The 27,888-nt window shown below is 54.3% G+C and overlaps 1 protein-coding gene across 1 annotated transcript in view; it reads right to left on the reverse strand.

The window, feature by feature from the left end:
• The window catches only part of LOC137306880 (low-density lipoprotein receptor-related protein 1-like), a 252,054-nt gene that overhangs the window by 117,607 nt on the left and 106,559 nt on the right, over window positions 1-27,888 (reverse strand). The window contains 11 exon segments of the mRNA XM_067976269.1: window positions 767-918; window positions 2,250-2,376; window positions 5,052-5,181; window positions 6,772-6,906; window positions 11,569-11,700; window positions 16,242-16,367; window positions 18,272-18,383; window positions 18,385-18,410; window positions 22,769-22,781; window positions 22,783-22,919; window positions 24,431-24,525. Coding sequence (XP_067832370.1) covers window positions 767-918; window positions 2,250-2,376; window positions 5,052-5,181; window positions 6,772-6,906; window positions 11,569-11,700; window positions 16,242-16,367; window positions 18,272-18,383; window positions 18,385-18,410; window positions 22,769-22,781; window positions 22,783-22,919; window positions 24,431-24,525 — 1,185 coding nt within the window.

Genomic DNA, 27,888 nt, shown 5'->3' on the forward strand with positions numbered 1-27,888 from the left:
GACCCCCTGTAAATACTGACACACTCCCGGGGACCCCCTGTAAATACTGACATGGTCCCCAGGACCCCCTGTAAATACTGACACATTCTGGGGACCGCCTGTAAATACTGACACGGTCCCCGGGGACCCCCTGTAAATAGGCACACTCTGGGCAGCCCTGCAAATAGACACACTCTACAAATTGCTGTTGGAACAATGACAGCAAGTACGTAGAACGTCGGGGCACTGGTGTACCTAAGCCGACACTAAGCTGCTCCCCTGCCCCCCCCCCACGGCTGCTCCACAGCTTCAGACGGGTCTTAACAATCTCACTGAACTGCTCGACAGGCAATGAAGTTCCCGGCTAACACATCTCCATCACCACCAAGGACAGGTTAACCGGCTATTCACCTGTTTGTGGGATCCTGCTGCGCCAGAAGTGTTACCCTGTCTTTTTTCAGATGCCCCCTAATCCAGGCCGACCGACACTCCCGGCGCCAACACCGGGGGAGATGAAAATTTTAAAACGGAGGCGTTGCTGGACCGACAGCCAACGTAGGTCAGCGAGCACAGGTGGGGTGGGGGTGACGACGGGCCAAAGGAACTCGGTGCGAGTTAGGATACTCGACAGCTCACGTTTACGGGAGGGCGGAAGTCGGGAGAGCACTGGAATAGTCGAGTCCGGGGGTAGCAAAGGCACGGATGCGGGTTTCAGCAGCAGGTGAGCTGAGGCAGGGGCCGACGTCACGGAGGGCGGGAGTCGGGGTGGTGGGGGGTGAACGTTTACCTGTCGCTCCAGTATATGTAATCCTCGAAGACCGACACCGAGAACATGTCCATGTTGTTGTTGGATAGCACGACCTCCCTGTTCTCGCCCGTCTCCAGGTCGATCCTCTCTATCTTATCGGTCCGCGCGTCGCACCAGTAGAGTTTCCCTTCCTTTTATTGAGGGGGTGGGGGGCAAAAAGGAGAATCCGACTTAAGCCGCTGTTCACCGTCCGCAATCACAAACCGCTCTTTCGCAGAACAAAGGGCGCCTCTCGGTTATTTTCTTTCCAAAGAAGGCGAGGGTGGGATTCCTCGAATCGTTCCGGGTCTCCCGTCGAGTCGCTCGGCGGTCTCCGGACTACAGACCCGGAGTGTACCCAGGACAAAATACTAAACTGCTGCTTAGGGCTTTAGAGGGTTATTTCACTGGGGGGATGGGAGGGAAACTGAGCCACACGGAGCAGCAGATCCCGGGTTTACTCCCTCCCCGGGATCCGTGCTAGGGCAACTAATCTGAGATTAGGAATAGAGGAACAGGAGGAGGCCATTCAGCCCCCTCGAGCCTGTTACACAGGAACAGGAGGCTGTTCAGCCCCTCGAGCCTGTTACACAGGAACAGGAGGAGGCCGTTCAGCCCCTCGAGCCTGTTACACAGGAAAAGAAGGAGGCCATTCAGCCCCTCGAGCCTGTTGCATAGAATCTACAGAACAGAAACAGGCCATTCGGCCCCATTGGTCTATGCCAATGTTTATAGTCCACACAAGCCTCCTCCCACTATAACCACCTCTTTCTACCCTGCTCCCCAATCCTCTATTCCCTCTCCCTCACGTACGCATCAAGCCTCCCCTTAAATGCGTCAATGCAATCTGCTTCAAGCACCCAATTAAATTAAACTCAATTAGATCGCGGCTGATCTGTACCTCAACTCCATTTACCCACCTTGGTTCCGTAACCCTTAATACCCAACAAAAATCTATCGATCTCAGTCTTGAAAGCTCCGACTGACCCCCAGCCTCAACAGTCTTTTTGGGGGGAGGGAGTTCCAGATTCCCACTCCCCCTTTGTGTGAAGAAGTGCTTCCCGACATCACCCCTGAACGGCCTGGCTCTGATTTTAAGGTTCTGCCCCCCCCTTGTTCTGGACTCCCCCCACCAGAGGAAATAGTTTCATTGGTGTACACTAGTCAGTTTCTTAGTAAACTGAATATTTATTTTGATATGTAAAAACTACTCGTGCCTGTCCGCCTACGAAGACGAGCGCAATCTGAAGAGCCGTCCCCATCCAGCACAACGGGAGGAAATGCACAATGTCCACCTTGTGGGGGGCACGGCCTGTTTTGCGAGGTGAGGGGGCCTAATCCAAATCTCAAACCGGCGTGAAAGACCCGGGGAAACCAAAGTAAGTAAGCGTAACTTACTCAACGCTTAAATTTCCCCGATCTTTAGGGTTAAAAAGTACAAAGCAAGCCTGTTTCACTGCAAGTAAAGATAAATAATACCCACCGGGTAGTCGATGGATATCCCGTTGGGCCAGCTTATGCTGACGTTCACAAGTACCGACCTCTCTGTGCCGTCTAGACGCGACCTCTCAATCCGTGGGTACTGGCCCCATTCTGTCCAAAAGAGGTAGCTGCAAAAAAAATAAATAATTTGAAAGGTACAGGTAAGCACGGCTCCGGTCAGGCTGCATCTGGAGTATTGTGTGCAGTTCTGGTGGTCAGGATATCAAGGTGGGGGGGGCGGGGGCAGCGCAGAGGAGAGCAAGGAGGCTGAACTCCAGTGTTGAGAGGCACAAGTAAACAAGCCAGGGGATTTTATCATGGAGAAAAGTGAATTCTCAGAGGTGCGGAGAATTTAATGTTCAGATACGTCGAAGAACATAGGAACAGGAGTAGGCCATTCAGCCCCTCGTGCCTGCTCCGCCATTTGATAAGATCATGGCTGATCTGTGATCTAACTCCATATACCTGCCTTTGGCCCATGTCCCTTAATACCTTTGGTTGCCAAAAAGCTATCTATCTCAGATTTAAATTTAGCAATTGAGCTAGTATCAATTGCCGTTTGCGGAAGAGAGTTCCAAACTTCTACCACCCTTTCTTTGTGTAGAAGTGTTTTCTGATCACACTCCTGAAAGGTCTGGCTCTAATTTTTAGACTGTGCCCCCTACTCCTAGAATCCCCAACCAGCGGAAATAGTTTCTCTCTATCTACCCTATCTGTTCCCCTTAATATCTTATAAACTTCAATCAGATCACCCCTTAACCTTCGAAACTCCAGAGAATACAACCCCAATTTGTGTAATCTCTCCTCGTAACTTAACCCTTGAAGTCCGGGTATCATCCTAAGAAGGCAGCAAGACATGAGGCCACAAGGTCAGGGCGAAGGTTGGGATAGGGGCCAGGGTGTGATTCGGCCGTGGATCAGTGCGCAGCACTCTCTCGCCTCTGAGTCAGAAGGTCATGGTTCAAGTCCCACTCCAGAGACTCGAGCCGCATAATGCAGGCAGACACTCCCAGTGCCAGCGCCGAGGGAGCGCCGCGCCGTCGGAGGGCCAGCACCGAAGGAGCGCTGCACTGTCGGAGGGACCAGCACCGAGGGAGCGCTGCACTGTCGGAGGGCCAGCACCGAGGGAGCGCTGCACTGTCGGAGGGACCAGTACCGAGGGAGCGTTGCACCGTCGGAGGGACCAGTACCGAGGGAGCGCTGCACTGTCGGAGGGACCAGTACCGAGGGAGCGCCGCACTGTCAGAGGAACCAGTTCCGAGGGAGCGCTGCACCGTCGGAGGGACCAGTTCCGAGGGAGCGCCGCACTGTCAGATGAACCAGTACCGAGGGAGCGCCGCACTGGCAGAGGGGCTCCGTCTATCCTCTCAGGTAAGATCCTGTTCTTTGATGAAGTAACGGAGGGGATTGTTGAGGTTTATGTTTTTTATATGGACTTTCAAAAATCATTTAATAAAGTACCACATAATAGACTTCTTAGCACATTTGAAGCCCATGGGATTAAAGGGGCAGTGGCTGCGTGGATACGAAATTGGCTAAGGGACAGAAGGCAGAGAGTAATGGTGAACAGCTGTTTTTCAGACTGGAGGGAAGTATACAGTCGTGTTCCCCAGGGGTCGGTATTAGGACCACTGCTCTTTTGGATATATATCGATGACCTGGACTTGGGTATTCAGGGCGTAATTTCAAAGTTTGCAGATGACACGAACCTCGGAAATACAGTAAAGAGTGAGAAGGGTAGTAACAGACTTCAGGAGGACACAGACTGGTGAAATGGGTGGACACACTGCAGATGCAATTTAACACAGAAGTGTGAAGTGATTCATTTTGGTCGGAAGAATGAGGAGAAGCAATATAAACTAAATGGTATGATTTTAAAGGAACAGACAGACCTGGGGGGGTGTACGTGCACATGTTTTTGAAGGTGGCGGGGCAAGTTAATAAGGCTGTTAAAAAAGCATACAGGATCCTTTACAATCAGAAGCATGGAGTACAAAAGCAAGGAAGTTATGCTAAACCGTTTATAAATCACTGGTCAGGCCTCAGCTGGAGTATTGTGTCCAATTCTGGGCACCGCACTTTAGGGAGGATGTCCAGGCCCTTGGAGAGGGTGCGGAGAAGATTTACCAGAACGGTACCAGGGATGAGGGACTTCAGTTATGCGGAAAGACTGGAGAAGCTGGGATTGCTCTCCTTAGAGCAGAGAAGGTTAAGGGGGAAGATTTAATAGAGGTGATCAAAATCATGAGGGGTTTTGATAGAGTCGATGGGGAGAAACTGTTTCCAGTGGCAGGAGGGTCGGTAACCAGAGGACACAGATTTAAGATAATTGGCAAAAGATCCAGAGGGGGAGATGAGGAGAATTTTTTTTTGAAGAACATAGCAAGGTGACACGACCTGGAACGCGCTGCCTGAAAGGGCGGTGGGAGCAGATTCAACAGTAACTTCCAAAAGAGAACTGGATAAATAATCAAAGGGGAAAAATTTGCAGGGCTACGGGGAAAGAGCAGAGGGGTGGGTGGGGGAGAGCGGGACTAATTGGACAGCTCTTTGAAAGAGCCGGCACAGGCACGACGGGCCGAACGGCCTCTTTCTGCGCTGCATCATTGTACGATTCGAAGGAAGGGATCGGGGCCCCCTCCCTCCAAACCCCCGCGAGGAGCTGACCTGCAAGGCTCAGACTGGAACCGGGAGGGCAGCCGGTGTTCAACGACCACAGAAAAAGGAGGGGACAAAACGATGGTCGGAATTTTAATTTTTTTTTTAAAAAAAAGGGGGCACGGCTTCCCCCCCGCGACATTACCCTTTCTTTGGATGAATGGTGATTGCACGCGGTTTATCGAGCCCCTGGGAAACGACGACGTAGCGGAACGAACCATTCAGCCTGGCCACCTCAATCACATCGAACCCTTGGTCCGTCCAGTAAATGTTTCCTGACACAAGAGACAAAAAAGGAGAAAATATACAGAGAGCTGCGATAATTGCGTTTCTTTTTATTTTAATAAAATTCTTACAGGACCAGTTTTAATATGGGCACAAGCCAGGTGCAAGGATTTTCTCAAACACTCGGCTTTCAAGACGCAAACAAGCTTAAATCCATCTACGCTATTCACCCCAACCACTCCTTGTGGTAGCGAGTTCCACATTCGGCCCGTCTGGTGTTTATGCTCCACACGAGCCTCCTCCCTCCCTACTTCATCTCACCCTATCACCATATCCTTCTATTCCTTTCTCCCTCATGTGTTTATCCAGCTTCCCCTTAAATCCATCTCCGCTATTCGCCTCAACCACTCCGTGTGGGAGCGAGTTCCACATTCTCACCACTCTCTGGGTAAAGAAGTTTCTCCTGAATTCCCGATTGGATTTATTAGTGACTCTCTTATATTTATGTCCCTTAGTTTTGATCTCCCCCACAAGTGGAAACATCTTCTCTACGTCTACCCTATCGAACCCCTTCATAATTCTAAGACCTCGACAACAGGCCTAATTCATCACCTGACAACCCATCGCATAGAACTTACAGCACAGAGCAGGCCATTCAGCCCAACTGGTCCTTACTTCCTGCTGTCACACTTTTCGTGTCAACGATTCCACCTGTTATAAATTCCTTTATCTACATTTATAATGAAAAATCCCTGTGTAAACGCGTCACGATGTAGTTACGTCCTCCCAGCAGAGGTGGCACTGCAGTGCCGCAGCTTTGCATCTCCCAAGCTACTCACCCTGTACTACGAGGAAACTCCTATGCTCCAATCAACTCTGCTTCCCAGATTACAGTAAGTTTTGCTGCTTAACTACAGTTAACTACTTGGGAACCTTGCACAGCAACATCCCACATCATCTAGCGTTCACCTTCGATCGAAAGGTTAGGAGAAGCCCATTAGAGGGTGGGGAAGGAAATAAGTGTCACAGGGTAAATGATTCAAGACACAGTGCTAGTCCACGTTACAACAGTGACTGCACTTCAGAAAAAGTACTTCATTGACTGCATAGCGTTTGGGACGTCCTGAGGTAGTGAAAGTCGCTGTATAGAGTCTTTTTCTAAAACGCGCGCGCACACAAACACACAAACACGCACACACAAAAACACTACAGCAGTATTCCAGGGAGGCAGCAAAACTGTGAATGGCTATTGAAGAGAGGAATCTGTGGCCACTTTTACACAGCCTGTGCCAGGTTGGGGGTAAGGAGCATGGGGACGGATGCCAGCAGCGCACCGTGGTGCTCAGCACACCCAATGCCACTACCACTCCACACCTATCGGCATTCCGAGGGGGCCTGGCGACACACAGGTGGCTGCAGCACGAGAGCACTGTGCTCAGGCCTCCTTGCTCCAAACGGGCCGAGATACGAATACAAAGCACCTTACGGTGACGGCGCGGGCGTTTCCGCAAGTAGGCGCGTCACCTCCCGATCGAGCACGCGCGCGGGATTTAGGAGCCGCTGTGCCACTTTCCCCTCTTTCCCCCTTAGCCCGCCCACCCTCTCTTCCTCCTCCTCCTCCTCCTCTTCCCCGTTCTCACCTGCGATCCAGTCAACAGCAATTCCTTCCACCCGGCCGATTCCGTTGGTCACCACGTCTTCCCTCCAGGTCTGATCCCGCTTGGCTCTGCTGATGGTGCTCAGTCCCATATCCACCCAATAGATCGTATCGTTCTCTGCAAGATGAATTTGTGGGGGGGGTGGGGGGGAGGAAGGTGTGAGGTTAATCAGAACTGGTGGATCTCCTGTGGCACTGGCACGGGTAACACGGAGCACAAGCCACAGAAGGGAAGCATTGGAGAAGCAAGATCCCACACAGCAGCGAGGTGAATGAGCAGCTAATGCTTTATATCCAGGAAACAACTTGCATTTATATACAGTGCCTTTAACGTAGTAAAACGTTCCTAAGGCATTTCACAGGAGCGTAAATCAGTCAAAAATTTGACCCCGAGCCACGTAAGGAGATATTAGGGACAGGTGACCAAAAGCTTGGCCAAAGAGATAGGTTTTAAGGAGCGTCTTAAAAGGAGGAGAGAGAGAGAGAGGGGCGGAGAGGTTTAGGGAGGGAATTCCAGAGCTCAGGGCCCAGGCAGCTGAAGGCACGGCCGCCAACGGCGGAGTGATTAAAATTGGGGGATGCCCTAGAGGCCAGAATTGGAGGAGCGCAGAGATCTCGGAGGGTTGTAGGGGCTGGAGGAGGTTACAGAGATAGGGAGGGGGGGGCGAGGAGACCATGGAGGGATTTGAACACGAGGATGAGAATTTTAAAATCGAGGTGTTGGCGGAGCGGAAGCCAATGTAGGTCAGCGAGCACAGGGGGGTGAGGGGTGAACGGGACTTGGTGCGAGTTAGGAGACGGGGCGGCAGAGTTTTGGATGAGCTCGAGTTTACGGAGGGTGGAAGATGGGAGGCCGGGCAGAAGAGCATTGGAATAGTCGAGTCTGGAGGTAACAAAAGCATGGGTGAGGGTTTCAGCAGCAGATGGGCTGAGGCAGGGGGCGGAGAGGGAAACGAAGAACTCCCCATATCTTCTTCGAATAGTGCCATGGGATATTCAAGTGAGCAAGGCAGGGAGATGGCACCTTGTCTGAAAGATTGCACCTCTGCATAGAAGTGTCAGCCTAGACGATGAACTTGAGCCTGGATTACAGTGTTTCAGTAAATATTTGAGAGATGACATGCGGTGAGTAACAGGATTGGGAGGGACAGGTGACTTTGGACCTATGACTCCCAAAGCTCTCCACCACTGGGGGTTTTCGTCGCCTCATGTCTGGGTCTATTGTAGACCCATTGATAAGAGATTGATTGTTATGATTCGTCAACAACTCCATTATCATTGTCTCATGGCGTGTCAGCAGTGGCTCAGTGGGCAGCCCTCTCGAGTCAGAAGGTCATTAGTTCATGTCCTACTCCAGGGACTTAAACACATAATCCAGGCCGACACTCCCAGTGTCAGCGCCGCACCGTCGGAGGGGCAGCGCCGAGGGGAGCGCCGCACCGTCGGAGGGGCAGCGCCGCACCGTCGGAGGGGTCGTCTTTCAGATGAGACATTAAACCGAGGCCCCGTCTGCCCTCTCAGGTGGATGTAAAAGATCCCACGGCCACTATTTCGACGAAGAGCAGGGGGGAGTTCTCCCCGGCGTCCTGGGGCCATTAATATCTATCCCTCAGCCAACATCACTAAAGACTGGTCATTATCACTTTACTGCTCGTGGGAGCTTGCTGTGCGCAAACTGGCTGTCGCATTTACAACAGTGACTACACTTTAAAAAAAAAAGTACTTCATTGGCTGTGGGACATCCTGAGGTCATGGAAGATGCTGTATAAATGCAAGTTCTTTCTGGGTATGGCTTGGTTTGGAGTTGGAGTAACTGGAATAAAACCAAAAGTTGACGTCTTGGGTTGGGGAGAACTTTTCAACATCATGACTTGTTCAGCTTTCAGGCACTGGTGTTTAGACAGTAAAACCAATCGTTCTCATCAGTTACCAACGTTCTTCTTGTACAAACACGAGTGGGAAGGAGCGAAGTTTTATGTTGGAGATGGTGTTGATATGATTCCCAGTAAAGTGCAGCAAAGTCTGGGGAAGTTCTGAGCAGTGGGACTTGTTAAATGTCAAAAGAAGCCCTTTAGTTGTAGTGACGGTGCAAAATTACAAATTAGGAGTGAGGTACAATTATTGAAAAAACTGCACTGTGGTAAAGGAGAGGGGAATGGGACTGAGGGGAGAGCTGAGAGAGAGAGGGGGCACAGGGGCAATGGGGAAAGGGCGGGGGAATGGGACTGAGGGGAGAGCTCTTGCACAGAGAGGGGGCACAGGGGCGATGGGGAAAGGGCGGGGGAATGGGACTGAGGGGAGAGCTCTTTCAGAGAGAGGGGGGACAGGGGCGATGGAGAAAGGGCGGGGGAATGGGACTGAGGGGAGAGCTCTTTCAGAGAGAGGGGGGGGGCACAGGGGCAATGGGGAAAGGGCAGGGGAATGGGACTGAGGGGAGAGCTCTTTCAGAGAGAGGGGGCACAGGGGCGATGGAGAAAGGGCAGGGGAATGGGACTGAGGGGAGAGCTCTTTCAGAGAGAGGGGGCACAGGGGCGATGGGGAAAGGGCGGGGGAATGGGACTGAAGGGGAGAGCTCTTTCAGAGAGAGGGGGCACAGGGGCGATGGGCCGAATGGGGAAAGGGGGGAATGAGACTGAGGGGAGAGCTCTTTCACGGAGAGGGGGCACAGGGGGTGATGGGCCAAATGGGGAAAGGGCAGGGGAATGGGACTGAAGCGGGAGCTCTTTCAGAGAGAGGGGGCACAAGGGCGATGGGGAAAGGGCAGGGGAATGGGACTGAGGGGAGAGCTCTTTCGGGGGGTGGGGGGGCACGTAGGGGGCGATGGGCCGAATGGGGAAAAGGCGGGGGAATGGGACTGAGGGGAGAGCTCTTTCAGAGAGAGGGGGCAAAGGGTAATGGGCGAATGGGGAAAGGGTGGGGGAATGGGACTGAGGGGAGAGCTCTTTCAGAGAGAGGGGGCACAGGGGCGATGGGGAAAGGGCAGGGGAATGGGACTGAGGGGAGAGCTCTTTCAGAGAGAGGGGGCACAGGGGCGATGGGGAAAGGGCAGGGGAATGGGACTGAGGGGAGAGCTCTTTCACAGAGAGGGGGCACAGGGGTGATGGGGAAAGGGCGGAGGAATGGGACTGAGGGGAGAGCTCTTTCAGAGAGAGGGGGCACAGGGGCAATGGGCTGAATGGGGAAAGGGGGGAATGAGACTGAGGGGAGAGCTCTTTCACGGAGAGGGGGCACAGGGGGTGATGGGCGATGGGGAAAGGGCAGGGGAATGGGACTGAGGCGGGAGCTCTTTCAGAGAGAGGGGGCACAGGGACGATGGAGAGAGGGGGCACAGGGACGATGGAGAGAGGGGGCACAGGGACGATGGAGAGAGGGGGCACAGGGACGATGGAGAGAGGGGGCACAGGGACGATGGAGAGAGGGGGCACAGGGACGATGGAGAGAGGGGGCACAGGGACGATGGAGAGAGGGGGCACAGGGACGATGGAGAGAGGGGGCACAGGGACGATGGAGAGAGGGGGCACAGGGACGATGGAGAGAGGGGGCACAGGGACGATGGAGAGAGGGGGCACAGGGACGATGGAGAGAGGGGGCACAGGGACGATGGAGAGAGGGGGCACAGGGACGATGGAGAGAGGGGGCACAGGGACGATGGAGAGAGGGGGCACAGGGACGATGGAGAGAGCGGGCACAGGGACGATGGAGAGAGGGGGCACAGGGACGATGGAGAGAGGGGGCACAGGGACGATGGAGAGAGCGGGCACAGGGACGATGGAGAGAGGGGGCACAGGGACGATGGAGAGAGGGGGCACAGGGACGATGGAGAGAGGGGGCACAGGGACGATGGAGAGAGGGGGCACAGGGACGATGGAGAGAGGGGGCACAGGGACGATGGAGAGAGGGGGCACAGGGACGATGGAGAGAGGGGGCACAGGGACGATGGAGAGAGGGGGCACAGGGACGATGGAGAGAGGGGGCACAGGGACGATGGAGAGAGGGGGCACAGGGACGATGGAGAGAGGGGGCACAGGGACGATGGAGAGAGGGGGCACAGGGACGATGGAGAGAGGGGGCACAGGGACGATGGAGAGAGGGGGCACAGGGACGATGGAGAGAGGGGGCACAGGGACGATGGAGAGAGGGGGCACAGGGACGATGGAGAGAGGGGGCACAGGGACGATGGAGAGAGGGGGCACAGGGACGATGGAGAGAGGGGGCACAGGGACGATGGAGAGAGGGGGCACAGGGACGATGGAGAGAAGACAGGGGAATTGGACTGGAGAGGGGAGCTCTTTCACAGAGAGGGGACGCAGGGGGTGATGGGCGAACGGGGAAAGGGTGGGGAATGGGACGCAATTATTAATGCTGACAACAGAAAAATATTTAGCAACGTAACTGGCTGTTAGGCTAGAGTGCCGTCAATCTAAGTCAGAAATTAGTGGGCTCAAGCCTCGCTCCAGGACTCCAGCCCGTAATCTGGGCTGACGCCCCCAGTGTAGCACTGGGGATGCACTGTATGAGGCGTCACAGTGCGTGACACTGAACGCACAGAGTGAGGGCTGTGACCCTCAGTTTTCCTTTCCACCGACAATCTACAGGCTTGGCATCAACTAACTACTCCTCCCCGATTTACCCAGTCCCCCCTCCCCCAAACACTGTTATCGCCTCAGACACCATGTGTGATAGTGTCACCCGCACACGATGAAAGTATCGCACTGCAGACCACAACGAGCATCTCAAAAAGCCTCGAGTTCAAGCTTCGTATTCCCGCAGCTCAGCCCACCTGCGTGGAAGTCTATCCCGACGGCCAGCGAGGTCCCCGAGACAGGAACGAGGGCATCCGATTTGTCGTTGGGATCAAGAGGGATTCCTCGGATTCCTTCGTGGACCGAGTACAGCAGGAAAGAGCCGACACCTGGGAGAAGAACGGCGAAAATTAGCAACTGTCGAGTGTTAAAAAGGCTACACGGATAATGTCATTCTCAACCCGTACACGCACTGGCCGCCTTCCAGCTGCCTCGCCGACGTGGCCCTCCCTCGGCAGTGGATTATCGGCAGGCTGCTCGACTGCAGGGGGCATCACGGCTGAGGCGGATCCCTTCCTCGCCCGACCTCCGCAGGCGAAGATTTCCCAGCGGGAGGACGGGTTTGGGCAAAGGCGGCCACTTAGCCTATTTGATCTCCTTCCTCTTTCCAGAATGCCGACCATCACCTCCCCATTACACCACCCAGCCACCAACCCCCCTGCCCCCACCTTTAATGGAGCCCCACTGTCCCCGCACCGGTGACCCCGTTCCAGCTGTTGATTCCTCCCCGTGTAAAGAAATACTTCCTGACGCCCGTGCCCCCCTCGTTCTACTGCCCTAGAGTCTCTGTTCCAGGTTTACTTTCTCCAGCCTGTTGAATATCTTATTTATTAAGCAAGAACAAACTTGCATTTATACAGTGACTCTCACAACCTCAGGATGTCCCAAAGCGCTTTACAGCCAATGAAGTACTTTTTTTTTTGAAGTGTAGTCACTGTTGTAATGTAGGAAACGTGGTAGCCAATTTGCACACAGCAAGATCCCACAAATAGCAATCAGATAATGACCAGAAAATCTATTTTTAAGTGATGTTGTTTGAGGGATAAATATCGGCCCCAGGACACCGGGGAGAACTCCCCCCTGCTCTTCTTCGAAATAGTGGCCGTGGGATTTTTTACATCCACCTGAGGGGCCAGACGGGGCCTTGGTTTAAGGTCTCATCTGAACGACAGCACCCGACAGTGCAGCGCTCCCTCAGTACTGACCCTCCGACAGTGCAGCGCAGCGCAGCGCTCCCTCAGCACTGACCCTCCGACAGCGCAGCGCTCCCTCAGCACTGACCCTCCGACAGCGCAGCGCTCCCTCAGCACTGACCCTCCGACAGCGCAGCGCTCCCTCAGCACTGACCCTCCGACAGCGCAGCGCTCCCTCAGCACTGACCCTCCGACAGCGCAGCGCTCCCGCAGTATTGACCCTCCGACAGTGCGGCGCTCCCTCAGCACTGACCCTCCGACAGCGCGGCGCTCCCGCAGTACTGACCCTCCGACAGCGCGGCGCTCCCTCGGCACTGACCCTCCAACAGCGCAGCGCTCCCTCGGCACTGACCCTCCGACAGCGCAGCGCTCCCTCGGCACTGACCCTCCGACAGCGCAGCGCTCCCTCGGCACTGACCCTCCGACAGCGCAGCGCTCCCTCGGCACTGACCCTCCGACAGTGCAGCGCTCCCTCAGCACTGACCCTCCGACAGCGCAGCGCTCCCTCAGCACTGACCCTCCGACAGCGCAGCGCTCCCTCAGTACTGACCCTCCGACAGCGCAGCGCTCCCTCAGCACTGACCCTCCGACAGCGCAGCGCTCCCTCAACACTGACCCTCCGACAGCGCAGCGCTCCCGCAGTACTGACCCTCCGACAGTGCGGCGCTCCCTCAGCACTGACCCTCCGACAGCGCAGCGCTCCCGCAGTACTGACCCTCCGACAGTGCAGCGCTCCCTCAGCACTGACCCTCCGACAGCGCAGCGCTCCCTCAGCACTGACCCTCCGACAGCGCAGCGCTCCCGCAGTACTGACCCTCCGACAGTGCGGCGCTCCCTCAGCACTGACCCTCCGACAGCGCAGCGCTCCCTCGGCACTGACCCGGGGTGCCCCGTCTGCCCTCTCAGGTGGATGTAAAATATCCCAGGGCACTACTGGAAGAAAAGCAGGAGAGTTCTCCCCAGTTTCCTGGGGCCAATGTTCATGCTTCAACCAACGTCACTAAAAACATATGATCTGAGTCGTTTATCACATTGCTGTTTGTGGGAGCTTGCTGTGCGCAAATTGGCTGCCGCGTTTCCTGCATTACAACGATGACTTCATTTCAAATTGGCTGGAAAGCGCTTTGGGACGTCCTGAGGTGGTGAAAGGCACTGTATAAATGCGAGCTCTTTCTTTCTCTTCACCCTGGCCGGCTAGTGGGACGTGTGACCCGGCACGGAGCGGATTTCTGGCACGCAGCACGATTTGCTTCCACGAATACCACAGTCTGCCTTCGAACAGGTCCCGGAAACGGTGACACAGCCGTCTCCCCCCCCCGCCACAGCGTTAATCAATCACTAGTTCTAACAATGCGACTGACTCTTCACCTAGACTGCTCAATTAGAAAAAGGATATCCACATTTTATTGCAGCAATCTATTTCCAGATAGCTTCTCATAAACAAATCATTGGATGGAAAACGGATAGGTCAGTGTTAATCACCCGAGCTGAACTTTGGTCCCTCCATCCATCACAAGGCAGCCACCCTCCTCCTCCAGTCCTACCTCAGCCCCTCCTGACAATAAACCCCTCGACATGCCTTCGTCACCTCCAGACTCTGATACTCCCAACTCTCTCCGCTGCCCTCCCCATCAATCACAACCTCCAAACTGCCCAAAACTCAGCTGCCCTTATCCTGTCCTGCACCAAGTCTCACTCAGTTTATCAGGCCAGCCCTCTCTCTCAGACACTGGCACCCTGTCTCCTCTGCTCCCAAGGCCCATGCATGGCTCGAAATCCTCATTTATAAACCTCTCCGCAGTCTCACCCCTCCCTAACCCTCGTACGCATCGCGCCCCACAAACTCTCATGTTTCTGACTCTGGCATGTTATGCATCATTCCCTCCCCAACACCCCATCCCATCCCTTCCTCCCCATCAGACGCCTGGATCCTACTCTCTGGAATTGTCTCCTTTAAGATGTCAGCCGTGGCTCGTTCGCTCTCTCTCTGCATCATAAGGTCGTGGGTTCAAGTCCCCACTCCAGAGACTTGCGCACAAATTCTAGGTCAACACTCCCAGCGTCAGCACGGTCGGAGGGCCGGTGCCGAGGGGAGCGCCGCGCCGTCGGAGGGCCGGTGCCGAGGGAGCGCCGCGCCGTCGGAGGGCCGGTGCCGAGGGAGCGCCGCGCCGTCGGAGGGCCGGTGCCGAGGGGAGCGCCGCGCCGTCGGAGGGCCGGTGCCGAGGGGAGCGCCGCGCCGTCGGAGGGCCGGTGCCGAGGGAGCGCCGCGCCGTCGGAGGGCCGGTGCCGAGGGAGCGCCGCGCCGTCGGAGGGCCGGTGCCGAGGGAGCGCCGCGCCGTCGGAGGGCCGGTGCCGAGGGAGCGCCGCGCCGTCGGAGGGCCGGTGCCGAGGGAGCGCCGCGCCGTCGGAGGGCCGGTGCCGAGGGAGCGCCGCGCCGTCGGAGGGCCGGTGCCGAGGGAGCGCCGCGCCGTCGGAGGGCCGGTGCCGAGGGAGCGCCGCGCCGTCGGAGGGCCGGTGCCGAGGGAGCGCCGCGCCGTCGGAGGGCCGGTGCCGAGGGAGCGCCGCGCCGTCGGAGGGCCGGTGCCGAGGGAGCGCCGCGCCGTCGGAGGGCCGGTGCCGAGGGAGCGCCGCGCCGTCGGAGGGCCGGTGCCGAGGGAGCGCCGCGCCGTCGGAGGGCCGGTGCCGAGGGAGCGCCGCGCCGTCGGAGGGCCGGTGCCGAGGGAGCGCCGCGCCGTCGGAGGGCCGGGTGCCGAGGGAGCGCCGCGCCGTCGGAGGGCCGGTGCCGAGGGAGCGCCGCGCCGTCGGAGGGCCGGTGCCGAGGGAGCGCCGCGCCGTCGGAGGGCCGGTGCCGAGGGAGCGCCGCGCCGTCGGAGGGCCGGTACCGAGGGAGCGCCGCACCGTCGGAGGTGCCGTCTTTCGAATGAGACGTTAAACCAAGGCCCCGTCTGCCCCCCCCCTCTCGGGGTGGACGTAAAACATCCCACGGCCACTATTTCGAAGATGATCAGGGGAGTTCTCCCTGATCATCTTCGATTGGCCGGGGCCAATATTTATCCCCCAACCAATGTGACTAAAAAAACAGATTATCCGGTCATTTATCTCATTGCTGTTTGTGGGATCTTGCTGTGTGAAAATTAGCTGCTGCGTTTCCCTGCATTACAACAGTGACTACACCTCAAAAATAAGTGTGTAGCGCTTTGGGACGTCCCGAGTTCGTGAAGGGGGCTGGTTAAATGCAAGATCTTCACTCAGAGGGTTGTGAATCTTTGGAATTCTCTACCCCAGAGGGCTGTGGATGCTGAGTCATTGAGTATGTTCAAGGCTGAAACAGACAGATTTTTGGACTTTAGGGGAATCGAGGGATCGGGCAGGAAAGTAGAGTTGAGGTCGAAGATCAGCCATGATCTGATTGAACGGCGGAGCAGGCTCGAGGGGCTGAATGGCCCACTCCTGCTCCCATTTCATATGTTGTTACGTTAAGATTGTTCTTTCTTTCTAAAACCCCTTTCCCTCTCCTCCTTTCAAATATCTCTTGAACAAGCTCGCAGTCACCCCCCCCGTTAAACGCCCCCGTTCCCGCGAAGCGCCCAGGGACATTAAAAGGCGCGAGCTGCCGTTGATCCGACTCTGAAGCAGCCACCCCCCCCACAGCCCACGGCCGTCGCTGCGCTGCTCACCTTCGCAGGACTGTTGCCCGCTCTTCAGACTGTAGCCTGCCGTGCACATGCAAGCCCTGCTGGTCTCCGAGGTTGGCAGACAGAGCTGGGAGCAGTCACCGTTCTCCTCGCTGCACGGGTTCTTACCTGCGGGGAACGATACGAGAGCTCACCACAAAAACAAAACGGTGCAGTCACGGACTAGCGGCCGTGCGACTCTCTGCAAGAGGACCGTCAGCAAGTCCAACCTGCCACACGCACACACCACCCGCACAAGACAGCGTAGGTTCAGAATGCGGCTTACATCAACGGGTTCTCACACACACACACACAAAGTTTACCACTCGAAGGTGGCAGGACAAGTCAACGTTGCTTTATAAAAACTGAACGCTGATGGGAGGTTAGAGCGATAGAGTGGACCGACTGAACATCTTCCAACTAGGGTTTGGCTCCCAACCCATGCCGATTTAGCCGCCATTGGGCGGGGGGGGGGGGGGGACAATAGGAGCGTTGCAATTTGCCTCCACACACCTAGGTTACAGGCGGGGGAGGAGTGTGGGGGGCGGGGGGAAAGAGAGAGGAGAGAGAAAAGAGAGAGAAAAGAGAGAGAAAAGAAGAGAGAAAAGAGAGAGAAAAGAGAGCGAGAGAGAGAAAAGAGAGAGGAGCGAGAGAGAGAAAAGAGAGAGCGAGAGAGAGAAAAGAGAGAGCGAGAGAGAGAAAAGAAGAGCGAGAGAGAGAAAAGAGAGAGCGAGAGAGAGAAAAGAGAGAGCGAGAGAGAGAAAAGAGAGAGCGAGATAGAGAGAAAAGAAGAGAGCGAGAGAGAGCAAAGAGAGCAAAGAGAGAGAAAAGAGGAGAGCGAGAGAGAGAAAAGAGAGAGCAGAGAGAGAGAAAAGAGAGAGCGAGAGAGAGAAAAGAGAGAGCGAGAGAGAGAAAAGAGAGAGCGAGAGAGAGAAAAGAGAGAGCGTAGAGAGAGAAAAGAAGAGAGCGAGAGAGAGAAAAGAGAGAGCGAGAGAGAAAAGAGAGAGCGAGAGAGAGAAAAGAGAGAGCGAGAGAGAGAAAAGAGAGAGCGAGAGAGAGAAAAGAGAGAGCGAGAGAGAGAAAAAGAGAGAGCGAGAGAGAGAAAAGAGAGAGCGAGAGAGAGCAAAGAGAGAGCAAAGAGAGAGAAAAAAGAAAGCGAGAGAGAGAAAAGAGAGAGCGAGAGAAAGAGAGAGCGAGAAAAGAGAGAGAGAGAGAAAGAAAGAAAGAGAAAGAGAAAATATACAAGGTCACGGTTTTTTATTTGAAAGTGGCAGGACAAGTCGATAAGAGCTGTTCAAAAATAAAGCACACGGGATCCTGGGCTTTATAAGCAGAGGCACAGAGTACAAAAGCAATAAAGTTATCCTAAACTTTTATGAATCACTGGTTTAGGCCTCAGCTGAAGCACTGTGTCCAATTCTGGGCACCACACTTTAGGAAGGATGTCAAGGCCCTCGGAGAGAGGTGCGGGGGAGATTTACTAGACTGGTACCCAGGGATGAGGGACTTCAGTCATGCGGAGAGACTGGAGAAGCTGGGATTGTTCTCCTTAGAGCAGAAAAGGTTAAGGGGGAGATTTAATAGAGGTGATCAAAATCAGGAGGGTTTTTTATAAGAGTAAGTAAAGGAGAAACTGTTTCCAGTGGCAGGAGGGTCGGTAACCAGAGGACACAGATTTAAGGTAATTGGCGAAAGAACCAGCGAGTTGTGATGATCTGGAACGCGCTGCCTGAAAGGGCGGTGGGAAGCAGATTCAATAATAACTTTCAAAGGGGAATTGGATAAATACTTGAAAAGGAAAAATTTGCAGGGCTACGGGGGGAAAGAGCAGGGGGACGACTCGGATATATCTCTTTCAAAGAGCCGGCACAGGCACGATGGGCCGAATGGCCTCCTCCTGTGCTGTAAGATTCTATGCTGAATCAATCTCGTGCGCTCTCTCCCCGTCTGAACTATTTGAGGCCCCCCCCGCCCCACCACACAAACCTCCTCCCCGCCCACAGGCGGAAGCCCTTTCGTCCTCCGAGCCTTACCGTGCTGGATTTCCTCGTCGTAAACCTTCATGTGCATGACGAGGGTGGTACTGTTGCGCAGCACCGTGACGTTGGACCCATCCTTGCCGCACGTGCCCACCTGCTCCGCTGCCCTGGTCCGCCCACCACAGCTTGTCGCCTGCTCACACAGGGAAAGGATTAACAGCGCCGCGATTAACACAACCTCCGACAGTACATCATCCACAAAAAGGTGCTGGGATCCGCACAGCACATCAACAGCAATTTTCATTCACACAGCGCTTCAACGCAGTAAAACGTCCCCAAGGCCCTTCACAGGAGCGTAAATCGGACAAAAAATGACACCGAGCCACGTAAGGAGATATTAGGGACAGGTGGCCAAAAGCTCGGTCAAAGAGGTAGGTTTTAAGGAGCGTCTTAAAGGAGGAGAGAGAGAGGCGAGAGAGGTTTACATTCAAAATGATCATGGCTGATCGTCTAACTCAGTACCCTGTTCCCGCTTTTTCCCATATCCCTTGATCCCTTTCGCATTAAGAAATATATCCATCTCCTTCTTGAATACATCTAATGACTTGGCCTCCACTGCCTTCTGTGGTGGAGAATTCCACAAGTTCACCACCCTCTGAGTGAAGACATTTCTCCTCATCTCGGTTCTAAATGGCCGACCCCCCGTATCCTGAGACTGTGACGCCTGGTTCAGGAGGGAATTCCAGAGCTTAGGGCCTAGGCAGCTGAAGGCACGGCCTTCTCAGGGCAGCTCGGGGCGGGCACTAGACGCAGCCTGGTCAGCGGCCACCACATGCCGAGAACAAATAGAAAACTGCAGGCAAAGGGGGCGGAATTGAAGGACTCCACGTTCAAAAAACCCCTCTGACACATACATACGATGAACTTAAGGTATGAGCGAGTCTCCTGCGTGCATGACGGGGGAGACAGACAGACAGACGGGGGAGACAGACAGACGGGGGAGACAGACAGACGGGGGAGACAGACAGACGGGGAGACAGACAGACGGGGAGACAGACAGACGGGGAGACAGACAGACGGGGAGACAGACAGACGGGGAGACAGACAGAGAGTGTGTCAGAGAGTGGGAGTGAGAGTGTGGCAGAGTGAGAGTGTGAGTGTGTCAGAGAGTGAGAGTGTGAGTGTGTCAGAGAGTGAGAGTGTGAGAGTGTCAGAGAGTGCGAGCGGACTCCGTGCTGTCACTTTTGTCCGATTCTCTCCACCTGCTTTGCTTCGAAGTTCTGGAACCGGCGTTAATTTTGCGTTTAATTAATTTAAGTGCGAGCGCCCTGCCGTCTCAATAAACTAATAAATCCGTGAAGCTGTTGCGTCACAGATCAACATAATTAACGGGCAGGCTGGGGTGGGAGAAAGGTCACCGACAAGATGCTGACGCTTGGCTCTTTAATCAGTGAAGGTGATTTTTCAGACAAAGGCTTCTTCTTTTATTATTTACCGTCCTTGAGCAGAAAGCGCAGAGATCAGGCCTGATTAATGAGAATTCACCGTGGTGCACATGCGAACTACTGGTTTCCAGTTAGCATTTAGTCTCTGTGCTTTCAGCAGGCATTTTAACATTCCCTCCGCAAAGCCCCCTCCCTCCCCCACTCCAAATAGAAACTACTCACCCACTTACTCCTGGCTTCCTCTGAAGGTGAAGGAGCCGACTGGGAAAGAGCTCTCCCCTCAGTCCCATTCCCCTGCCTTTTCCCCATCGCCCCTGTGCCCCCTCTCTCTGAAAGAGCTCTCCCCTCAGTCCCCATTCCCCCTGCCCTTTCTCCATCGCCCTTGTGCCCTCTCTCGGATAGAGCTCTCCCCTCAGTCCCATTCCCCTGCCCTTTCCCCATCGCCCCTGTGCCCCCTCTCTCTGCAAGAGCTCTCCCCTCAGCCCCCTCGAGCCCGTTCCGCCATTCAATTAGATCAGGCCTGATCTGTACCTTAACCCCATTTACCCTCCTTGGTTCCATATCCCTCGACACCCAACAAAAATCTATCCATCTCAGTCTTGAAAGCCCCAATCGACCCCCAGCCTCTCCCAGATTCCCACTCCCCTTTGTGTGAAGAAATGCTTCCTGACATCACCCTGAACGGCCCGGCTCTGATTTTAAGGTTCTGCCCCCCGCCCTTGTCCTGGACTCCCCCCCCCCGGAGGAAATAGTTTCTCTCTATCTGCCCTATCGAATCATTTAATCACCTTAAACCCCTCGATTAGATCACCCTTAATCCTCTATACTCGAGGAATAGTCTATGTAACCTGTCCTCGTAATTTAACCGAATCTGCCCTCCAAGGGCAACATATCCTTCCTGAGGTGCAGTGCCCAGAACCGAACGCAGTAACTCCAGACGGGGTCTGACCGAGACTCTGTGGGACTGAAGCATCAACCTGCCCCCGCCACCCCACTTGGTATCCCTGCCCCCCCTCGAGGCGAAGGCCAACACGAGCTAGGAGTCCACTTGTACTTTACATCACAGGCAAGCCTGAAATCGGCCCTCACCTGACATCGGAAAATGTTGAGGTTATGCACTTTGGCAGGAAAAATCAGAGAGCAAGTTATTTTCTTAATGGCGAGAGACTGGAAAGTACTGCAGTACAAAGGGATCTGGGGGTCCTAGTGCAAGAAAATCAAAAAGTTGGTATGCAGGTGCAGCAGGTGATCAAGAAAGCCAACGGAATGTTGGCTTTTATTGCTAGGGGGATAGAATATAAAAACAAGGAGGTATTGCTGCAGTTATATAAGGTATTGGTGAGACCGCACCTGGAATACTGCATACAGTTTTGGTCTCCATACTTAAGAAAAGACATACTTGCTCTCGAGGCAGTACAAAGAAGGTTCACTCGGTTAATCCCGGGGATGAGGGGGCGGACATATGAGGAGAGGTTGAGTAGATTGGGACTCTACTCATTGGAGTTCAGAAGAATGAGAGGCGATCTTATTGAAACATATAAGATTGTGAAGGGGCTTGATCGTGTGGATGCGGTGAGGATGTTCCCAAAGATGGGTGAAACTAGAACTAGGGGGCATAATCTTAGAATAAGGGGCTGCTCTTTCAAAACTGAGATGAGGAGAAACTTCTTCACTCAGAGGGTAGTAGGTCTGTGAATTTGCTGCCCCAGGAAGCTGTGGAAGCTACATCATTAGATAAATTTAAAACAGAAAGAGACAGTTTCCTAGAAGTAAAGGGAATTAGGGGTTATGGGGAGCAGGCAGGAAATTGGACATGAAGCTGAGTTCGGATCGGTCAATGCCCTGTGGGTGGCGGAGAGGGCCCAGGGGCTATGTGGCCGGGTCCTGCTCCGACTTCTTGTGTTCTTTAGATTTGTGGTTGGGATCAGATCAGCCATGATCTTATTGAATGGCGGAGCAGGCTCGAGGGGGCCGATTGGCCTACTCCTGCTCCAATTTCTTATGTTCTTATGTTCTTATGTTCTTATGTACCCCACACTTTCCAGCGAGGGGAGAGGTGGGACGGTGGTGGATAACGATCATGAGCTGGAATCGACTCCTCCCCAACCAGGGGGGCGCCGAGACCAATGTAGTCACCCAGCCTACTGAACCCCCACCCCCGAGCCTTCCTGGTCTGCGCATCATAACTCTTACACCCTGGCGGTGCCTTAAAGTCTTAAAAGACCATCAGGTGATGCTCAGCGGCTGACACGGGCGCCAGCGGCAATCGGGAGACTCCCCCTCCGCTTCACGCGTGCCCCGACCGTCGGTTATTCAACCAGGAAGGCTGCATCCCCGCTTCTTCCTCCTCCTCCTCCCCGCCCCCCCCAACCCAAATCACGTTCTCAACAACACCCCCTTTTCCACCAGGAGTCATAAGAACATAAGAAATAGGAGCAGGAGCAGGCCATTCGGCCCTCGAGCCTGCTCCGCCATTCAATCAGATCATGGCTGGTCTTCGACCTCAAACTCCACTTTCCCCGCCCGATCCCCGTATCCCTCGATTCCCCTAGAGTCTAAAAATCTATCGATCTCAGCCTTGAATATATTCAACGACTCAGAATCCACAGCCCTCTGGGGGTAGAGAATTCCAAAGATTCACAACCCTCTGAGTGAAGAAATTCCTCCTCATCTCAGTCCAAAATGGCCGACCCCTTATCCTGAGAATATGCCCCCAAACCAGAGACCTCTACCACCTAGAAGGACAAGAGCAGCAGCACATGGGGGACAACACCACCTGCACGTTCCCCCTCCAGGTCACACACCATCCCGACTTGGAATATATCACCGTTCCTTCATCGTCGCTGGGTCAAAATCCTGGAACTCCCCTTCCTAACAGCACTGTGGAGAACCTTCACCACACGGACTGCAGCGGTTCAAGAAGGCGGCTCCACCACCACCTTCTCAAGGGGGCAATTAGGGATGGGCAATAAATGCCGGCCCTCGCCAGCGACGCCCACATCCCATCAACGAATAAAAGAAAAGTAGTGTTTTTGTTGGACCAGTTCACCGACCGGGAGATCAAAACCTGCGCCCTTCCACGGTCCCATGCACAAGAGGAACTTACCCATTATGGCCAGGGGCGGTGGCTTTGGTCAGCTTGCTCTTCACGGTTTCGATGACCACCAGGCCGCTTCCATCCAGGTTGCATTTGTTGATGGTCCCGTTCCCCGAGCTGATCCAGTACAGTTTGTTCTCCCCGTAATCAATACACAGCCCTGCAAACAAAACCCCGAATGTTTTGACAAAGGGCCGGGAAGGGGAGCGAGAGCTGAGAGCGAGCGAAAATAGGGGTCGGACAGTAAGGGAGCAGAATTATGACAGGCTGTTAAATTACTCACAAAACCAAGACCCATTGATGAACACGACAACCAAGGTAAAAGTCCCAAATACAACTCCCTATACGTCCCTTGCTATCACAAGGGATGATATGGAGATGCCGGTGATGGACTGGGGTGGACAATGTAAGGAGTCGCACAACACCAGGTTATAGCCCAACAGCTTTATTTGAAATCACAAGCTTTCGGAGCTTTGTTCCTTCGTCAAGCGAAGTGAGGAGTTGCATAAAGGCACAGCATATATAGTCAGAGAACATTGCCTGGTGATTACAGATAATCTTTCCAACTGCCCGTTATCACACCTCGCAGAGAGATGATCACAGCAATCAAAGGAGTGAATGGTGTTCAGACAAGTTAGTCAGGGAAACATTACATCCAAGAATACTGAGGTGGGGGGTTGGCATTTGACCCCTTGGTGACCCCACCTCAGTATTCTTGGATGTAATGTTTCCCTGACTAACCTGTTTGAACACTCCTTAGACAGCACCTCCGACAGCACAGCGCTCCCTCAGTACTGGCCCTCCGACAGTGCAGCGCTCCCCTCAGTACCCGCCCCTCCGACAGCGCAGCGCTCCCTCAGTACCCGGCCCCTCCGACAGCGCAGCGCTCCCTCAGTACCGGCCCTCCGACAGCGCAGCGCTCCCTCAGTACCCGACCTCCGACAGCGCAGCGCTGCCTCAGTACCGACCCTCCGACAGCGCAGCGCTCCCTCAGTACCCGCCCCTCCGACAGCGCTGCGCTCCCTCAGTACCCGGCCCTCCGACAGCGTGGCGCTCCCTCAGTACCGGCCCTTCCGACAGCGCGGCGCTCCCTCAGTACCCGGCCCTCCGACAGCGCAGCGCTCCCTCGGTACCGGCCCTCCGACAGCGCGGCGCTCCCTCAGTACTGACCCTCCGACAGTGCAGCACTTGGAAATATATCGCCGTTCCTCATCATCGCTGGGTCAAAATCCTGGAACTCCCTTCCTAATAGCACTGTGGGAGAACCGTCACCACAACGGACTGCAGAGGTTCAAGGAGGCGGCTCACCAGCACCTTCTCAAGGGCAATAAATGCCCGGCCTCGCCAGCGACGCCCACATCCCACGAACGAATTAAAAAACTCCCCCAGTACTGCACTGGGAGCGTCGGCCTGGAATTTGTGCTCAAGTCTCTGGGGTGGGACTCAGACCCATGACTTTCTGACTCTGAGGGGAGAGTGCTACCCACTGACACCCAATAACTATTCCAAGCAAGGAGTGCGGAAGTTGGGCACAGGCCTGTCGAATCTGCCCTCTCCCCCTCCCAATGCAGTCTCCCGCTCTTGCTTAGCGGGGCTCCACGCAGGGGATTGAAGGCGCGCGAGTCTGTCCCTACGCAGTAGAACGTGTAATGTTAATGGCTGAAACTTCACCGACCGGTGCCTTCTGGTTCGTAAACAGGGTTGTTCTGTTGGTGCCATCCATGTTGGCTACGTTGAGACTATCCCCGTCTGTCCAGAATAACTTCCTGTGAGGGAGAGACAGGCAGAGTAACCACTGGGCAGCCTCTCCATTGGTTTCACTTCATTACAAGCGCATCGCAAATAGGGCAAGAGGATCATAGAATGGTACAGCAGAGAAGGGAGGCCGTTCGGCCCATCGTGCCCGTGCCGGCCCTTTGAAAGAGCTATCCAATTAGTGTCCCATTCCCTTCCTGCTCTTTCCCCTTTAACCCAGCAAATTGTTCCTTTCCAAGTATTTATCCAATTCCCTTTTGAAAGTTACTATTGAATCTGCTCCCACCGCCCGTTCAGGCAGCGCGTTCCAGATCATCACAACTCGCTGCGTAAAAAAACATTCTCCTCATCTCCCCTCTGGTTCTTTTACCAATTATCTTAAATTTGTGTCCTCTGGTTACCGACCCTCCTGCCACTGGAAACAGTTTCTTCCCATGCACTCTATCAAAACCCCTCATGATTTTGATCACCTCTATTAAATCTCCCCCCTTAACCTTCTCTGCTCTAAGGAGTGCAATCCCAGCTTCTCCAGTCTCTCTGCGTAACTGAAGTCCCTCATCCCTGGTACCGTTCTGGTAAATCTCCTCCGCACCCTCTCCAAGGGCCTGGACATCCTTCCTAAAGTGCTGTGCCCAGAATTGGGACACAATACTCCAGCTGAGACCTAACCAGTGATTTATAAAGGTTTAGCATAACTTCCTTGCTTTTGTCCTCTCTGACTCTATTTGTGAAGCCCAGGATCCCGTATGCTTTTTTAGCAGCCTTCACAACTTGTCCCGCTACCTTCAAAGGCTTGTGTACGCACCCCCCCAGGTCTCTCTGTTCCTGCACTCCCTTTAAAATTGTACCATTTAATTCATATTGCCTCTCCTCATTCTTCCTTCTAAAATGCATAACTTCACAATTTGCATGCTTTAAATTTAATAACAATTTGCATTTATATAGCACCTTCAACGTAGTAGAACATCCCAAGAAAATCAAAAAGTTAGTATGCAGGTGCAGCAGGTGATCAAGAAAGCCAACGGAATGTTGGCTTTTATTGCTCGGGGGATAGAATATAAAAACAGGGAGGTATCGCTGCAGTTATATAAGGTATTGGTGAGACCGCACCTGGAATACTGCATACAGTTTTGGTCTCCATACTTAAGAAAAGACATACTTGCTCTCGAGGCAGTACAAAGAAGGTTCACTCGGTTAATCCCGGGGATGAGGGGGCGGACATATGAGGAGAGGTTGAGTAGATTGGGACTCTACTCATTGGAGTTCAGAAGAATGAGAGGCGATCTTATTGAAACATATAAGATTGTGAAGGGGCTTGATCGGGTGGATGCGGTGAGGATGTTCCCAAGGTTGGGTGAAACTAGAACTAGGGGGCATAATCTCAGAATAAGGGGCTGCTCCTTCAAAACTGAGATGAGGAGAAACTTCTTCACTCAGAGGGTGGTGGGTCTGTGGAATTTGCTGCCCCAGGAAGCTACATCATTGAATAAATTCAAAGCAGAAATAGACAGTTTCCTAGAAGTGAAGGGAGTTAGGGGTTACGGGGAGCGGGCAGGAAATTGGACATGAATTTAGATTTGAGGTTAGGATCAGATCAGCCATGATCTTATTGAATGGCGGAGCAGACTCGAGGGGCCGATTGGCCTCCTCCTGCTCCTATTTCTTATGTTCTTATCCCAAGGCGCTTCACAGGAGCGTAAATCAGACAAAAATCAGACACCGAGCCACATAAGGAGATATTAGGGACAGGTGACCAAAAGCTTGGTCAAAGAGGTAGGTTTTAAGGAGCGTCTTAAAAGAGGGAGAGAGAGGGAGAGGTTTAGGGAGGGAATTACAGCGCTTAGGGCCCGGGCAGCTGAAGGCAGGCGTCTTCCCATTTCACCAGTCTGTCTACGTCCTCCTGAAGTCTGCGACCATCCTCCTCACTGTTGACACGAAACTCGGAAATGCAGTGATCTGCAAACTTTCAAACTACGCCTCGGAGAGGGTGCGGGGGAGATTCACCAGGGACGAGGGACTTCAGTTATGCGGAGAGACCGGAGAAGCTGGGATTGTTCTCCTTGGAGCAGAGAAGGTTAAGGGGGAAGATTTAAATTTGCACCCTGTTTACTTTGGGTTTTTTTTTGGGCTGACCCAGGGGGCACTAGTAACGCCGTGGTCACGGCGCAACTCGGCGGGCTGGGTATTTGCCAGTCCCCACGCTGTGTGTCATGTAAATCCCTTTCATTCGTTAGTGGTGACGTTTCAGCAATTCTCAGCCGGGCCACCAGATGGAGCGTTTTTTAAGGCTGGCAAGCTACCCGTCTTAAATCTCGCTCCCCAGCCTGCTACTTGCAATCCGTACAGACGCTGTGCAGTAGGAGAGGGATGGGGTGGAGTGGAGTGGAGTGGAGTGGAGTGGAGGGTGGGGGGGCAAAGGGGAAGGGAAGGTTTAATACACGTCACAACTTAATCAGAACGATGGGCTAAGCAATTTCTTTTGCTCCCGGCTGTCTTGACCGACACGGGAGAAGGAGGCAAGCGCAAAGCTATAGATGAAAGATTGGACAGCAACTTGCTTTTATACAGCGCTTCACAGGAGAATTATCAGACACCGAGCCACATGAGGTATTAAGACAGGTGAGGTAGGTTTTAAGGAGCGTCTTGAAGGAGAGAGAGAGGCGGAGAGGTTTAGGGAGGGAATTCCAGAGCTTAGGGCCCGGCCGCCGACGGTGGAGCGAAGGGAACTGCGGATGCACAAGAGGCCAGAATTGGAAGAGCGCAGAGATCTCGGAAGGTTGTGGGAGGTTACAGTGATAGGGAGGGGGGAGGGAGGTGAGGCAATGGAGGGATTTGAACAGGAGGATGAGAATTTTAAAATCGAGGCGTTCCCAGACCGGGAGCCGATGTGGGTCAGCGAGCACGGGGGGTGGGGGTGGGGCGATGGGCGAACGGGACTTGGTGCGAGTTAGGATACAGGTCAGCAGAGCTTTGGTCGAGATCCAGTTTACGGAGAGTGGAAGGGTAGTAACGTCAACAGGAGGGAGACTGGAAGAACCAAGAGCAGGTCCAGATCACTTGGCGATGCATTCAACAACAAACGTGACACGCTTCTGATCACTCGTCAGCTTGGCACAGTTGATTTCCCTCTTGCCTCTGGATCAGAGGGTCGTGGGTTCGAGCCCCCACTCCAGAGACTTCAGTACATAATTCAGGGAGCGCCGCGCCTGTCTGAGGGGCGGCGCCGAGGGAGCGCCGCGCAGTCGGAGGGGCGGTGCCGAGGGAGCGCCGCGCCTGTCGGGGGGGGCGGTGCCGAGGGAGCGCCGCGCCTGTCTGAGGGGCCGTCTTTCAGATGAGACATTAAATCAAAGTCCCGCCTGCCCTGTCCGGTGGGC

Source organism: Heptranchias perlo, chromosome X (assembly GCF_035084215.1).
Source record: "Heptranchias perlo isolate sHepPer1 chromosome X, sHepPer1.hap1, whole genome shotgun sequence".
Lineage (NCBI taxonomy): Eukaryota > Metazoa > Chordata > Chondrichthyes > Hexanchiformes > Hexanchidae > Heptranchias > Heptranchias perlo.